General features: G+C 47.5%; 1 protein-coding gene across 1 annotated transcript in view; it reads right to left on the bottom strand.

Moving 5' to 3' along the window:
* The window catches only part of cplane1 (ciliogenesis and planar polarity effector 1), a 51,591-nt gene that overhangs the window by 15,321 nt on the left and 22,262 nt on the right, over window positions 1-14,008 (bottom strand). Inside the window, exons 25-38 of the mRNA XM_088912235.1 lie at window positions 13,601-13,910; window positions 12,445-13,351; window positions 11,253-11,458; window positions 10,835-10,986; window positions 10,326-10,438; window positions 9,458-9,534; window positions 9,089-9,172; window positions 8,105-8,315; window positions 6,581-6,856; window positions 5,068-5,907; window positions 3,339-3,517; window positions 1,976-2,063; window positions 917-974; window positions 42-176 (exon numbers count right to left, since the gene is read on the bottom strand). Coding sequence (XP_088768361.1) covers window positions 42-176; window positions 917-974; window positions 1,976-2,063; window positions 3,339-3,517; window positions 5,068-5,907; window positions 6,581-6,856; window positions 8,105-8,315; window positions 9,089-9,172; window positions 9,458-9,534; window positions 10,326-10,438; window positions 10,835-10,986; window positions 11,253-11,458; window positions 12,445-13,351; window positions 13,601-13,910 — 3,636 coding nt within the window. The remainder of the gene's footprint in view (window positions 1-41; window positions 177-916; window positions 975-1,975; window positions 2,064-3,338; window positions 3,518-5,067; window positions 5,908-6,580; window positions 6,857-8,104; window positions 8,316-9,088; window positions 9,173-9,457; window positions 9,535-10,325; window positions 10,439-10,834; window positions 10,987-11,252; window positions 11,459-12,444; window positions 13,352-13,600; window positions 13,911-14,008) is intronic.

Below are 14,008 nucleotides of genomic sequence, written 5' to 3'. Positions count from 1 at the left end.
AACAGGAGGGTTAAGTGCACCCAGAGGGGGCACCGCTGTACCTGGCTCAGTGTTGGTACTGGCGTCCTGTATCTGTGGCGGTCTCTTCTTTGTGGCTGCAAAGCAATGAAGCTCAGCTGCTGTGGACAGAGGCCCTGTGGTCGGCTCTACTCCCGCAAGCACGGAGTCGAATGAGCCTGGGGAAAGCAGAAGGAGGTCTGCTGTAAGCACTGCGCTGAATCTGCATTCTCCCCAGACTTGCAGTTCAGTGGACAGTGGAGTTTATTCTCTCTCTGTGCATGGCAAGCAATTAAGGGAGGAAAACAATACCAAAATTCTGATAAACATACTTACAAAAAGCCCTAAATAAAGTAAATCAGGAGGGTAAATACAATTTAAGGGCAGAAAGTCTAAAGCATTAGATATTAATCTTGGTCCTTGCAAACCAATCTGTCTTCCAGTTTATATTCCTCCTTAATTCCTCCTTGGTCCAAAAAACCAAGGCTTACTGAACTCTTAATTGTGTGGCTCTTTAGGGACTGTTCTCCCCTTGAACACTCTGCTTTAAGCTGTGCTGTGTTTGGAATTTAGCCAAAGGGCCTCTGATCAATTTGTCTTCACCTGTTGCTACTGTACACCTGTTTAAACAGCTCTTGCTGAGCTGCCATTCCACTCCACAGGCAGAACTTGTACTGTGTCAAATGCTCATGCAATAAGCATTGTAAATTATGCATGGGCTCAGCAGCTTAAATTCCACCAGGTCACTGAGATGTGATCAGAAAGCAAAAACCCAGACTAGAGTTAGTTTCTAATTCCAAATTATCCTGTTAAAAGCTGAAATAAGTTTGAAAAGATTTTCAGTCTTTCCTCTTTTGATTTCTTCCATTCACAATTTTATCGACTAATTTGATGGCCATTGAATTTCTCTTTAACTCACCAGGAGGAATGACAAAACCCTCTCCTAACTCAGACTGCTGTGGCTCAGCTTCTTTTGGCTAAAAGGAACAGAAAACAATGGTCAATTATTCTCTCGGAATACAAATACAGCAGCAAGCTAAAACCATGGCCAGTTTCAGGGAAAAACAAAAAGCTTCTTCTGGTCGCAATGTTAGTTTAATGGATTTGCTTCTGAAAAAAAACAATGTTAAATGTTGGGACAGAGTGGGAAAAGGCTTAATTGAAATCTGTTAAGAAATTAAGCAGTGTTTTTTCAAAAGAAATTTAAGATCTGCTTTTCACAAGATCATAACACAATGAAGCTGTCGAGTAATTCGCCGAGGAAGATGACTTTTTCCGAGTCTCTGCAGGTCACATCTTATATTACCAAAAGTACCGCATGTGGGTTCCTGTTGACAGCACTGTGAGCACACTGTGACTGACGCAGGGACACCACCCACCAGCAAAGACCACAGAAGCACGAGTGTGACTATTCAGAAGACCTACCAATTTGGGTGTATTTCTGCATTCAATAGGAATTTTCTATACACGAGTTTGGAAAAAAAAAGAGTTCAACACTCAGATAAGAAGCAAACCATTAACAAAAATTATCTTGCAACAGGTTTGGTCCATTCAGCCCTTCTGTTGTGAAGAGTGACCTTCGTTAACCTGGACCCATGAACATGTTAATCACTAGTGCTATTGCTTTGCTTTGAAGCTGCTTCCCACAGCACAAATCACGCTTAACAACTAGAACCATCTGCCAAGGAAGCTAAGCACACTTCAATTTCACAGCTGAAAACATTTGGACCTTTCGTCCGCTTCTGACAATGTTTTATACCTTTAAATCATGTCTGCCGTCTCCAATATGGGGATAACGATGCTGAGTTTTTTGTCTTGCTTTGCTACCTTCACTAAAGGCACTGAGTAACTAACAGTTTCTACTGGTCAATGCTTCGCCACCATCTTGCCATTATGAGTTCCTACTCTCCTCCTCTTTTCCCCAGGGCACAACAGACTGAGCTGACAGAGGGGCTGCGGCACTTTCCTGCACCTGTACCTCCTCGGGGGGGATAATGGAGTCCTCTGGCCGGAACGTGACACCAGCACTGCGGCCCTCCTGTGCCCTCTCCTGACGCCTCTTCTGTCTGTTTCAGGAAAACAGAAATAAAAAATCAATGCACACCCTGGAGGACAGGGGTATTGATCCACACGCCTTGCCGGAGGTGTGTCCTTCACGGGGTACACAAAAAGAACGTGACCGCCTCTCCTCTCCTTCTTTTAGAAGCTGCTGCACACTGCTTCTTCCCACGCTCCCTTCTTTCCTTCGTGCATTTCTTCTGCTTGCCCGCAATAAAGAACAAGCACCCCAGCGGCCTTTCTCACACCGATTTGCCTGGTAGTTTCACAGCGCCTGATGAGCAGGAGTCCCAGACTTGCTTACCTCAGTTACCTCAGGATTAAAGATAATTAATGATGGAACTCTCGTTTTAAAAAGGTTTGCAAGAAATGGTACGGAGGAGAGTTATAGTTCTGCAGCAAAGACAGCAATTTTGGGTATCGCACCAAAGCTTTTTTTCCAATACAGATAAATGGTAAGATTCGCTTTTGCCAGCTGTAATCACATCGAAAGGTAAGAAACACACAGGCTGATTGTAGATGAACACCACAGCACTTTAGCAAACAGTGGAGAAAGAAACCATTGTGAAGGAGGAGGAACGGGACCCGAGCATTACTGAAACGCATCTGTGCGCCAATGGGAAGGGGGCCTGTCATCTGAAAAGGTCGTGAAATGTCACTGTACTGTAGCCAAACCGCTCAAAGCGTTCATGGACTCAACGGCTGTTCTGAAGCTATTGGCTGACTTTGTTCTTTCTTGGGTTCCACTGTTTGTGCTTCAGTAGCTGACGCACAGCGAGAATGAGAACTTTAAACCATGGCAGCAGGGACACCAGAGGCTGCCGCCTGTACAAGACCAGAACATCTTTCATCATTTCCCACAACAAAACTTCCATTTTTCCAGCTTTTAAGAGTGTCTGGAATACCCTGAAAACATACTGTATCTCAGCTGAAACGTTCCAGCAACAATAAACATTAGACACAAATGCACTACTGTTCTCATTTTCCTGTGGGAATACTCAATCTTCTATGATTGTTTATTATGCCAGATCTTTGGATTACCATGTAAACCACTGTGCTGTACAGTACATTGCAATCTGCAACCTACTAAAATTCTGTATCTCTCCTATTATATATATGTATATGTATATATGTATATTTATAGACATACTGTATGTCCGTACAAGCATATACACACGTATATGTTTAACAGCAGGAACCCTGGTATGTCACCCTCATTGGCACTGGACAGCCTTACAGTAATGGCGGACTGGGACTTTGAGAAGGTCAGGAAGGGCTCCCACCTTTTAAGTGACTCCCGGCCCCAGTCTCTGCGGAGCGGCTCTTCGCCAGCCTGCAGGAGCTGCAGCTGCCCGTGCTGGGCTCTCCCGGGGGCACCCGGCCGCCGGCTCGGGCCAAGGGAAGCCAGCTGCTGCAGCGGGATGAGCCGTGGGGGCTGGAAGGGCAGGGTCTGTGGGAACACCTGGGAGGGGGACAGGAGAAGCGCGGGGAAAATGAGCAGCGGACGCCCTGGTGCTCTCAGCTGGTTCTGCTCACCTGCTTCACTGGCTCGACTGCCGCCGCCGCCCCGCAGAGGGCCCTCATGCTTCAGTGAAACTCAACTGGCTACAAGAAGAAGCGCAGACGCTTCCTGCAAACGTCAGTGAGTCTTTGAAGGCGAAAGCAAAGCTGGCTCTCTTCAAATTAAATTCACTACTGCACCCCAGTCTCATTCCAAGTGCTTTGTCCTTCAATGTGTTGTCCGATTTTGCATTTCACATGTTTGCGTCAGCTTTGTCAACTTATATTTTTACCAGCTTAGACATCCAACGCGACTGTGCACACCCACAACACTGCTGAAGTTATACTGCAGCTAAACATACAGACACGCAATATTTAAAATAATATGTAAACAGGAAAATGTAGACTTTTATGAATAAGCATTAAAGAGCTTTTGTGGAAAAATGAAGTGAAACCTAATAAAGCATTAATGTGCCACTCCACAATGTCACTTGTTGTCAGGTAACCCATGAAAAGTGACAATCACTTCAATCACTTCAAGCTACAAGCAGTAAGAACACCATACAGTCTTATACAGTGTGCTGGAGCTGCTCAGAAACCTTTGCTTTATCTTTTTTTTTGCTTCCTCTCCTCAGCAAAGGTTTCAGATAGGCTACAAACGTGCAAGGCCCTTTTGAGCTCGTGTAAAAGCACCTGTACAGCTCTTGCAGCAAGGCCATTGAGAAGACCTCGATTGGATTGCTGCCCCTCCCACAGAGACGATACTCTGAAGACCTCAGTTTTGGATCACTGGGGTTCTCCTCTCAATCACTTGTGCTGTCAACAGTGAGAGCTTCACACACTCACATCAGGGTTGCACACAATGAAGGGAAAACATGAAGACGGACAGCAGGAGAAGCCCTCGTTAGGTAAAACTATGCTCATTGCGTGAGAATAGTGCTCACCAAATATTTAAAAACTACAATATTACAGATTATACATTTCTAGGCCCTGAGGTGCTGTAACAGTCCCATGGATTGCTTGACAAAAAATGACACTGCTGTATGCCTTAGATTTTAGGTGTAGAACATATTAGGTAATATCACCGTTTTATACAAAAGCTATTAACCTCTCATGAACAACTTTCGCAAAGAATTACTTCTGGCTTCTTTTCCACTATTGCTTCCAATAATATCAATGGACAACAGTGAAAATCAGAGGTTGTAGGAGTAATACAACGTTTTATGTCACCAGGAGGTTTATTAATGCATGTAAAAAAGTGCTGAGGTGAAGACACTGGGTATTTCAAACTCTTGCTTGATGTGGTCAAGTCTAGGGCCATGAGGTCTTGGGTTGTTAAGCTTCTGACAGAAGACAGATTACGAGTTAGAAAACCCACTGGAATGTGTGGCCGGATGAACCAGAGCTCTTCTGAAGTGATTTAGATTCAAAAACACACAAAAAGCTCTGACCCAGGACAGTTCCCATTATACAATTTTCTCAGTATTAGGAAAAAGAAAAGAAAAACTGTACCTTGCTCAGTGGTGCAGGTTGTACCTGCAGCAAAGGGATGCTGGGACAGTGCTCTGAGGGTCCAGAGCTAGGGGTCAAGGGTCGCAGAGGGGCGGTCTGTGAAGGGGGCAGGATCTGGGGGAGCATGCAGCTGGATGGGAGCTGCTGGACAGCAGGGTGGAAACGCAGGAGAGGAAGACCACGCGCCTGGTGGGGGGCATGGGGCTGTGGAGGCACAGAGACGGGGGGACCCCCCGCCAGTCTCCCTGCTTGGCTGTCGAGGCTGTGGGGATGGGGTGGAGTAGGCCGTGCTTGGGGCAGAGGGCTGGTGTCTGGGATTCCAGCGTACTGCTCCAGGTTCAGGTGTTTAGGAGGGCCTGCAGTCACTCGTTCCGCCCACCTAACCTTCTGCTCCTCAGTTGTCCTCAGGGCCTTGGGGTCGTACTGGTTGATGTTTAAGTGAGCTGGGGGTGCGGACACATCCCTCCGCTTTTGGTGCTCCACAGAACGCAGGGCCCAGGCCTCTCGAGGAGGAGGAGGAGGAGGAGGAGGTTGGGTCTGTGTCGAGCACCGAAGGAGAGGAGCAAAGAGGTTTACAACAGGAGTATCTCCAGGCTGGAGCAGCTGCTGAGGCTGTAGCCTGAGGAGCTTGAGCCCTGAGGAGGAGGCAGAAGGGGCAGAGGTCTTCTCCAGGGGAATCAGCGTTGGGGTCTCGCGCGAACCCGACAGGGGTAGTAGCAGCGGAAGGCCATGGCTGCTACTGTTGGCGGTCTTCAGCAGGCCACGAGAGGCGGGGATCAGACCCTCACTCCCCCCCTGGCATCCTCGCACGTCCAAGTGAAGACTGAGCTCAGTGGGATTCTGAAATGAAAAACAGCCACTGTAAAAGAGAAGTCATACAACGAATAAGATGGTCAGTGGTGGGCTTAGCTCTGAGGTCAGGGTTTAGAGGCTGCATCATGTTGCTAGCTGTGACGTGTGACATTGCACAGAGAAGACAACAGATTTGTGGACTCAGCTCTGCTGTCTGCACCTGCTGGGAAAGAATAAGACATGTTCCACTAATGCTACCAAACAGCATGTCTCTCACGCAGGCATGACATCACAGCAAACCTGCCTGATGTCAGTGAGGTCCCCTCATCTAATCCCAGCCCCACATACAGCAGCTGTGCCGATTGTGCACTTCCAGTCATTGAGTAATGGTCTCAGCTGGCTGGTGATACAGCCAGGGATAAAACTTGCAATGCCTGGATCAAAGGGTTCTCCTGCCTGTACCAGTTCAGCCACCAAGGACGACCAGCTTTGCCATTTCTTGTATTCATTGTTTCCAAGTCTTATCCATCAAAAGCTCATCTTTGATCAGGAGCAAAGGTCAGAGGTGAATTAGCTGCATGTCTCAATAATTAACACTCCCAGTTTGTGCCTTAATTTAACACTGGCTCCAACGCATAGGTCCTGAAAAACAGAAGCAACTAGTTTCAGAAAACCATTGTTTTCCTGACTCCCCCACCAGCATGCCTCACAAGCTCTTTACCTGTGCAACGTTTTCTTTGTTACTCTGATCAGTCTTGATGCTCTGGGCTCGTCTCTCCGTGGGAGCCGGCCGCTGGCCGCTGGGCCTGTCACCTGCAGACTGACCCGCAGTCTTTGGGCCCGGTTCGTCTGAGCCGAGCCCGGCTGGTTGAGCTCCACTCCCTCGGCTAGTCTGAGCCGCAGGTGCGTTTGGCTGCAGGTGAAGCTGCAGATGTGGGAGGTTCGTGAAGGAGGCGCCCACCACTTGCATGAGACTCATGAAATTGATCTGCTGCAACTGTGGATTAAAGACAAAGTAAAACAAGAGTGTATACGACTCGGAGCACCACTTACACAGCAATGCACTGTTCCTTTGTGACTGGAACTGTTAGTTCTCAAACGAGGCGGAGCTTTTATAATTAGGCCCCAAAGCTGTGAATTCGTAGTTCGGGCTTATGTATGTGCAGAGGGCATGGGACATGGATTCACATTAGTTCAGGATCATACGTCCCATTTTCCTTGGGCTTCTCTGCCCCATGATTTGATCTAAGCTTTGAACAATTTATAAGAAGAAGAGTGAAGGATGCTCCAAAAAAATCTAAGGACATATACTGTACTAGACCCAGGGCCGTCTCAAGAGGTGGGAGGGTTCTTGTGTGTAGTGGTGCCGGCAGGGAGCAGCGCTGAGGTGATGAAATAGCTCCCTAACTGGCCTGCGCAAACAGACATACAGAACTGAACACAACTACTAAATGCCGTTGTTGCTAATGCTATCGATACCTTCAGGTGTCATAATGCCAGCATCCCTGTCATCGTCGAGATCAACACCAGTGTTCATTTCTTCTTCTCTCCTGGTTTTCACAACGAACCATTCCAAAGACCCTTTAAGTGCCACATTTGCATCCTCCCTCTTCTGCGTCTTTCTTCTTGTCTCACACCCACTGTAGTATTTTCGAAATTTGTCCCCATCTCTGCTTGTGCTCAGCATTTTTCCAACGGCTAACTCTTTTTCCAAGCTAGTTATACCGCAATAACTTTTAGCTGGCAACTGATGGCCAATGGCGTAGTGAGTGCGGGAGACGCCTCCAGATCTGAATAAAGCATCTGTTTTCCCACTAATGTTAGATTTCAACTCGAGTTAAAATAAGAGTTTTATGTTGCTTCATTAAAATATTTAAACATGGATTTATATTTTTATGTGTGTGTGAAGCGGGATTGAGGATTGGGGGTGTTGGGGAGCCCTGGGCGGCCGCCCCCTTCGCCCCCCCCCCTTTGAGACGGCCCTGACTAGACCTCCCTTCCATCCTCACTCAGCTATGGACTATAAGCGGCAAGAGGTGATGCATAATAGCCCGTCCTCTGCACCTCACAAGACATGTTGCACAAAGATATTTGAAAAATTTCCAAAACCGTTCGAAACGTGGACAAAGTAAGTACACTAGAGAAAAGGGATTTGTGAACACATGACAGACGAGTCCAGGTTCTTTAAAGATAATGTGGACACTTCGTTCTTGCTGAGTTAATTTCCCTTTGTGTTTTTACTCACCTGCACAAGCCGGAACATCTCGTCCTGGAGCAGCTGCCTGATGGCATCTGACTGAGGGAGGGGCTGAGTGCCTGGGTTGCTCCCCAAGAGCTGGTCTGAGTTGGGAGGGATACAGTTTACTGGAGGTCCAGGCTGTAGGCCCAATGATGGAACCGACGGAACATTCGCTTGGACAGTAGAGACTGTGGGTGGTCCTTCTTCGCTGGTGGCACTGAGAAAAACACAGAAAAAGTTCTGACAGGACTGCTATCTATTCTTTTTTATTGAATTTTTCAGACGGTATTCAAAGAGGTGAGTCCAAACAGAAGAAAATCTTCATTTGAGAGAAACAGGAGCCATGTCACTTAGAAACTGAAGGAGGAAAACTGGCAAAAACTTTGAAAGCAGAATAGAAATCTGAAATATTTTAACAATGCGCAGGGGGTAAAAACGATACACAATATCCAAGTGAAAGCACATGCTGTAGTGTGTCTTCTGTAACTCATACAGATAGCCCAATGTGCCTTATGAGTGCCTGCACCAAACTTCATCACTTGACACAGAAAGAAATGGAAGCAAGGAGCTTCAGGCCAGTGGACAAAGGAGGTAAGAATGTGGTGCACATACAGATTATCCCGTCCAGGCTGGTAAGAGTGGTATTTGTGTTTAGAAGTGAGAAACGCTGTCAGGGCTTAATTCTTGTTCACGTCCAAGAACTGTACATATGGCGCCTTCAATGACTAAAGGTTCCAAATATACTGTACTGTGCCATCTAAAAAAAACGCAAATACCTTCTAACCAACAGTGGAAAAGCAAAAGAATGGATCAGAACCACCATTAATTAGCCTCCGGAGACAAGCATATTTCTGACCGTCTTAGGTTGTTGGCCTATTTTAGCTGTGGGTCCTGGCTTATCTGCACAAAAGTGCCCTGTAAATCTATAGTGCCTCAAGCACTACCCATACAAACATCTCTTTGAGGAAAGCTCAGCATCACCGCACTTACTTTGATCCTGCCAGTTCTGCCAGCAAGTCTGTAGGTACGTCACTTGGCATGCTGGGTAATTCCTGGGTGTCTGCCTCTTCGGTCCTAGCAATCCATCGTTAGGAGACAGACGAGATGAGTCGCATTATTCAAGCACAGGAAGTAGAATAGTCAAAAGAAGTTCTAATTAACTACCAAACAGGAAACTGAGCCCTTTCGGTGTAAAGGGTCCTGTACAGAAAGCCATTACACTAGCAACTTTATACTGTGTTTACAATTTCCCCAAGGCAACCAATCAGCCAGTCATTGTCTGAGAGAAACACTCAGCGACTGCACCTCAGGCTTCCTAGCAACATTTGTTTTGCGTTGGCTTTTTCTCAGCACACTCACCAGGACACCACTCTCTTGTCCTGTTCTCCTTCTGCAGGATAAGATCTTGGACTCTCCAAGTCCGAGAGTTTCAGAGTCTGGAAGAGAGAATGTGGACCCTTTACACTGCATGTAGCCATTACAACTACAGTACATAGCCATCCACACTGAGCCTCTCTGAGCTAACATGTCTGACATCTCTGAACAATTCTAATGACGGAGCCCTAAATCCTCCTTTTACAACAAAATAATGTAAAAGAATTGGTCACTTTTTGCATTTTCTAAAGTGAGTCTTAATTTAATTCAATTTTACAGTCACCACTTTATAAGTAATTACAGTAAGGCTTCTTCAGGCATTCATGCCATCATTAAGATAGATATGTTTGATAGTTACAGATATTTCTTGATATTTTGAGCATCCTCCCTACAATCACAGCTGCACAGAGAAGTGAAGTGTAGCTCATTGGCCACTCTTCACCCAGGATGGGACTGTAATTACTTTCTTAGGCCATCAAGGTAATTATCAACTCATTCACCCAGATGAAAGAGCTACAGTACAAGCAAGCATCAGCCAGCTTGGGCTGAATGTATCAGTGGATACATTCTTAGTTTGTATATTCCAGTAGCAGATATGAAGTGTAAGGTCAAGTTAGGTTTTTCAGTCACTAAATAAGAGTCCAGAAAATGTTTATAGAACAGTAGATGCAGTCAAGACCCTTGCACATAGATGTGGTAACAGGCGCTTACTGCCAATCTACAATCTCTGGGAGGCATGTTTAGGATGGGGCTGTCCCTCATCTGGAGCAGTTATGCTAACCAGACAAGCGAACAAAAACAGATTCTCTGGCCTTAAAAGAGCCAAGCAGGAGTGTACATTGATCACACTCACCCTGTCCTGGAGTGCAGAGCCTGGCCGGGGAATGGTCTTGATGTGGATAGAGATGCTTGGGGTCGTCAGAGCTGGGTCAGGGGGCTCCCACCCATCCTCAGGACTGCTGCCTCCTGTACACCAGAACACAGCGCTGTTCTGTCCGAACTAGGCATGCAAACCACAACCTCTCACCCACCTTTCCTAAAGCCATTTCAAAAGGAGCACACTGTTTCTGTCTAATTATTTCCAGCTGAGCTCCAAGTTATGTCAACTAAATGATTCATTTAGGCCACGTTAAATTAGTTCCAGCAATTTAAGCAGTCGCCTGTGCAATCTACAACTTTAAAGCTCCTACTTTTGTAAAAGAGCTAAGAACTAGTGAAAAGATTCTTTCAACAGGTAAACAAAAAAGGTTTGAAGCAAGAGCTAAGCTCAGCCCTTCCTACTGTGGCACACTGTACATTGAATAAATGCAGTGTTACAGACCTGTCCTTGAGTATAACTGCCTTGAGACCTCAACCTCCTACCTTCCAGTTCAGAGGGCAAATCCTGTTCTCCTTCAGGCACGTTTCCATCCACTGCACTCTCCAAATCAGACAGCACCTCCTCCAGCTCATCCTCGCGAGGCGGCCCCTTGTCTCTCTCCATCTCTCCAACAGTGTCCCCCAGGCTTGACGCTCTGCGATGGGGAGTAACAGAGGGGAGAGTTCTAGAATCCGTCCGAGAATTCCATTTACCGGAGTTCACCCTAGAAACGCTCAAGCTGCAAATCTCTACTACGAACGCAGGTTTCTCAATCTACGTCTTTTGAAATATGAAGCCTTTGTACTGACAACACATCAGGTGAGACTAAAGTTAATGGTTGATTTACTATTTTCCCCACAAATCTCAGTTTTAGAGGAAGTACAGGGGAACAGTGCCAGGTTACCCCTGAGCTTTACTCACTCAGACACTTCACTGTGTTGAGGCTCCTGGTCCAGTATGATGATGGGGGTCCCAGCAGAGCCAGGGTAGCCTGTGTCCACACTGCTCTCCTTCTCGGCCTTCCAGTTCATCTCTGCCAGAACAACTGGCGCTACTGTGTACCCCTGCTCTGGAACATGGGGTGGAGGGCATGGTCTCTCAATGCCTTTTCGCCTCCTACCATCAATCTACAAAAAATTACAGTGCTCACGATCACAGAGTGACATGCCATAAAAGACACCCGTCCCAATCCCTTCCTTTTTATCTCAATACACAACTTTTAAAGTAAGAAAATGTGTTGTTGCTTTATATTCCCTCTACAAAATCCAGATAATAGTCAGAAATGTAGAACAGGTATTTTGCAATCGCAGCAGATGAACAAGAAAGGAAACAAGACAGTTAAATCAACCTGCATGCAGGCAGCCCAGCATGGCTGAGCAGCCCTTCGGTAAGAGGATGCTCTTTAACACTTTGACACTAGGGCTTACAACCTAGTAATCTGCCCCAAAAGTTGTTCCTAATAACCACACAGGTGAAAACAAACCCACAGCACTATGCTCCCGATTTAAAGTTCAAGGTTATGTCTGAATGTCACCCATGGCTTCAGCTAAAACTCATAGCAGTAAGATATTTAAATATCAACAGGTTTCATACTGGAAAAAACCTCTCCCTGAGTTGAATCTATAGTAAATACAGCAAAATAATAACAATAAAGTAATCTGTGCAGTGCCAACAAAGGCGTTACATGCATACACGTTTCATACACATTGTGGCTTAAGAGCACAAAGCGCTGTGTGAGGGTGTCCACCCTATTTTTGTTCAAGATGTAAGTGACCTGATATTGAACAGTTGGACTTTACTGCTGGTAGCCTTTTCTAAAAAGTATCTGCTTCTTATCTCTTGTCCTTGGGCTTCATATGACTGAAATCAGGTCTTGGTTCTGCTAGCACACACAAGACCAAATTAAAAACAGCGACCGCACAAGGACAGAGGGATTACACCAGTGCTCCTGATCTCCAATCCTCGAGAGTCATGACTTCGGAGGTCATTCAGCCTGAGCTCTTAAGCTAACAGCGAAGCTTGCTAGACTGAGGTTCGGGAAGACGGCTGCGAGACCACAAGACTGGACAATACAAAGCTTGCCCTGCTGAGGACACCCCTGCCTCATGTTTACCCGGGAGGGTGAGGGCTTTTCCAGGAGCAGCCCCGCAGTGTATCTCCGCTCCAGCAGGCGCAGGGCGGCGAGGACCGCCGGGGCCGAGGTCTTCACTCGGATCGCCGCCCCGCGCTCGGGAGGCCGCGGGGCCTTGGTGGGCACGCACAGCAGCCGCCGGTCAGACCAGCGGATCATCCACTCCAACGGCCTGCCGAGGACCCGGAACCGGGGCTCCAGTTCCGGGTCGGGGGCCTCCGTGGGAGGATCCTGGGGAGAAACGGCCTTGAAAAGCCAGCTTTCGGGTTTAGCAATTCCAGCCATGGGGGAGCAGTGGGGTTCTGACGCGGTCCGATTCACTGAACCCGACCTGCCGCTGCTTCTTGCCTCCAGGAGAGCTTGTTGCTTGAGGCCAAAAAGACCTTTCTGCTTTGGTTTTCGGGTGCCAGGGAAATGGAGAACACTGCCGAGGCTGCTCCTCAAGGCGCAGGGCCCCGACTCCATGCTCCAGGCCTCACTGTGCACCGAGGCCGGGGGTCCCCCAGAGTGGAGAGGCTCAGGGAGCCACTGGTAGCAGCTGCCAGGCCTGAAGACACTGCCTCCTCCGTTCCTCCGACTCTGGCGGCGTTTGAGCGTGCTGTGAACGTCGAAGACCAGAGAGGTGAGCTCCTTCTCCCTGAGGAGCGAGGAAAAGCAGCTGAGGAAGGGAATGCCGGGGTCTCCGCTGTCCGCCTGGTCCTTCTCCAGCACGTAGCTCAGGAAGAGCTCCAGGAATTGGACATATTCCTCGTCCTCGCACTCAAACTCCCAACTTCCCACGACAGGCAAGGCAGGACTTTCCTGAGGCTCTCCTTTGCTCTGAATCTCTTCACGTTGCTTGTCCGATTCTTTCAAAGTATCGGGCTTCTTCTTTGCGCTTTGCCATTTTCTGCGAACAAAAGACAGTTAAAGGTTTATTCACAACTAATTTTCACAGGCTCTGGATGATCAAAAACCACACACAAGAGCCAGTCAAAGGGAGAAGCTACATACAGCTGTTACTTTCAGCTGGCTCCCACAAATCTTTATTTTAGCGTTTCCTTAAATATGTATTTAGCAGTTCTTGCAGATAACCTAAGAAGTGTAAATCTTGTAAGTCATGAGATGCCACTTAAAACAGGAAAGGTGTCATCTTCACCTTTGATTGTCTTTCCCAAAATCGTGGTTCTGTTGTGGAGAAAGGGGATCAGAGATGGTGTCCACTGTTTCCACATCGCTGGAGACCAGGGGCCGGCCGCAATCCGTCAGGGTGCTACAGCTCAGGCTGGTGCCCAGGGAGAGCCGGTCATAGAGGGGAGTGTCGTCCTCAGCTGCCCCCTCCTCAGCTCTCTCCCACAGGTGGAACTCCACTGGGCCTATATTCCTCACCACCCGCTTCAGTTGTCTCCTCCTCAGTCTCAGGAAGTCCTGTATGACCACTGTCATCATCTTCTCTCCAGCCTCAGGGCCTGAGACACACAACAGCAGAGCCAAGAGGCCCAGATGGAGTAATTTACAAATCCTACCTTTGGTGACCCTTTAACATCTAGCACGGAAAGAAGTGAGC

This window comes from Atractosteus spatula, chromosome 3 (genome assembly GCF_055471065.1).
Source record: "Atractosteus spatula isolate fAtrSpa1 chromosome 3, fAtrSpa1.hap1, whole genome shotgun sequence".
NCBI classification, from domain to species: Eukaryota; Metazoa; Chordata; class Actinopteri; order Semionotiformes; family Lepisosteidae; genus Atractosteus; species Atractosteus spatula.
This window is presented reverse-complemented; position numbering and strand designations above follow the sequence as displayed.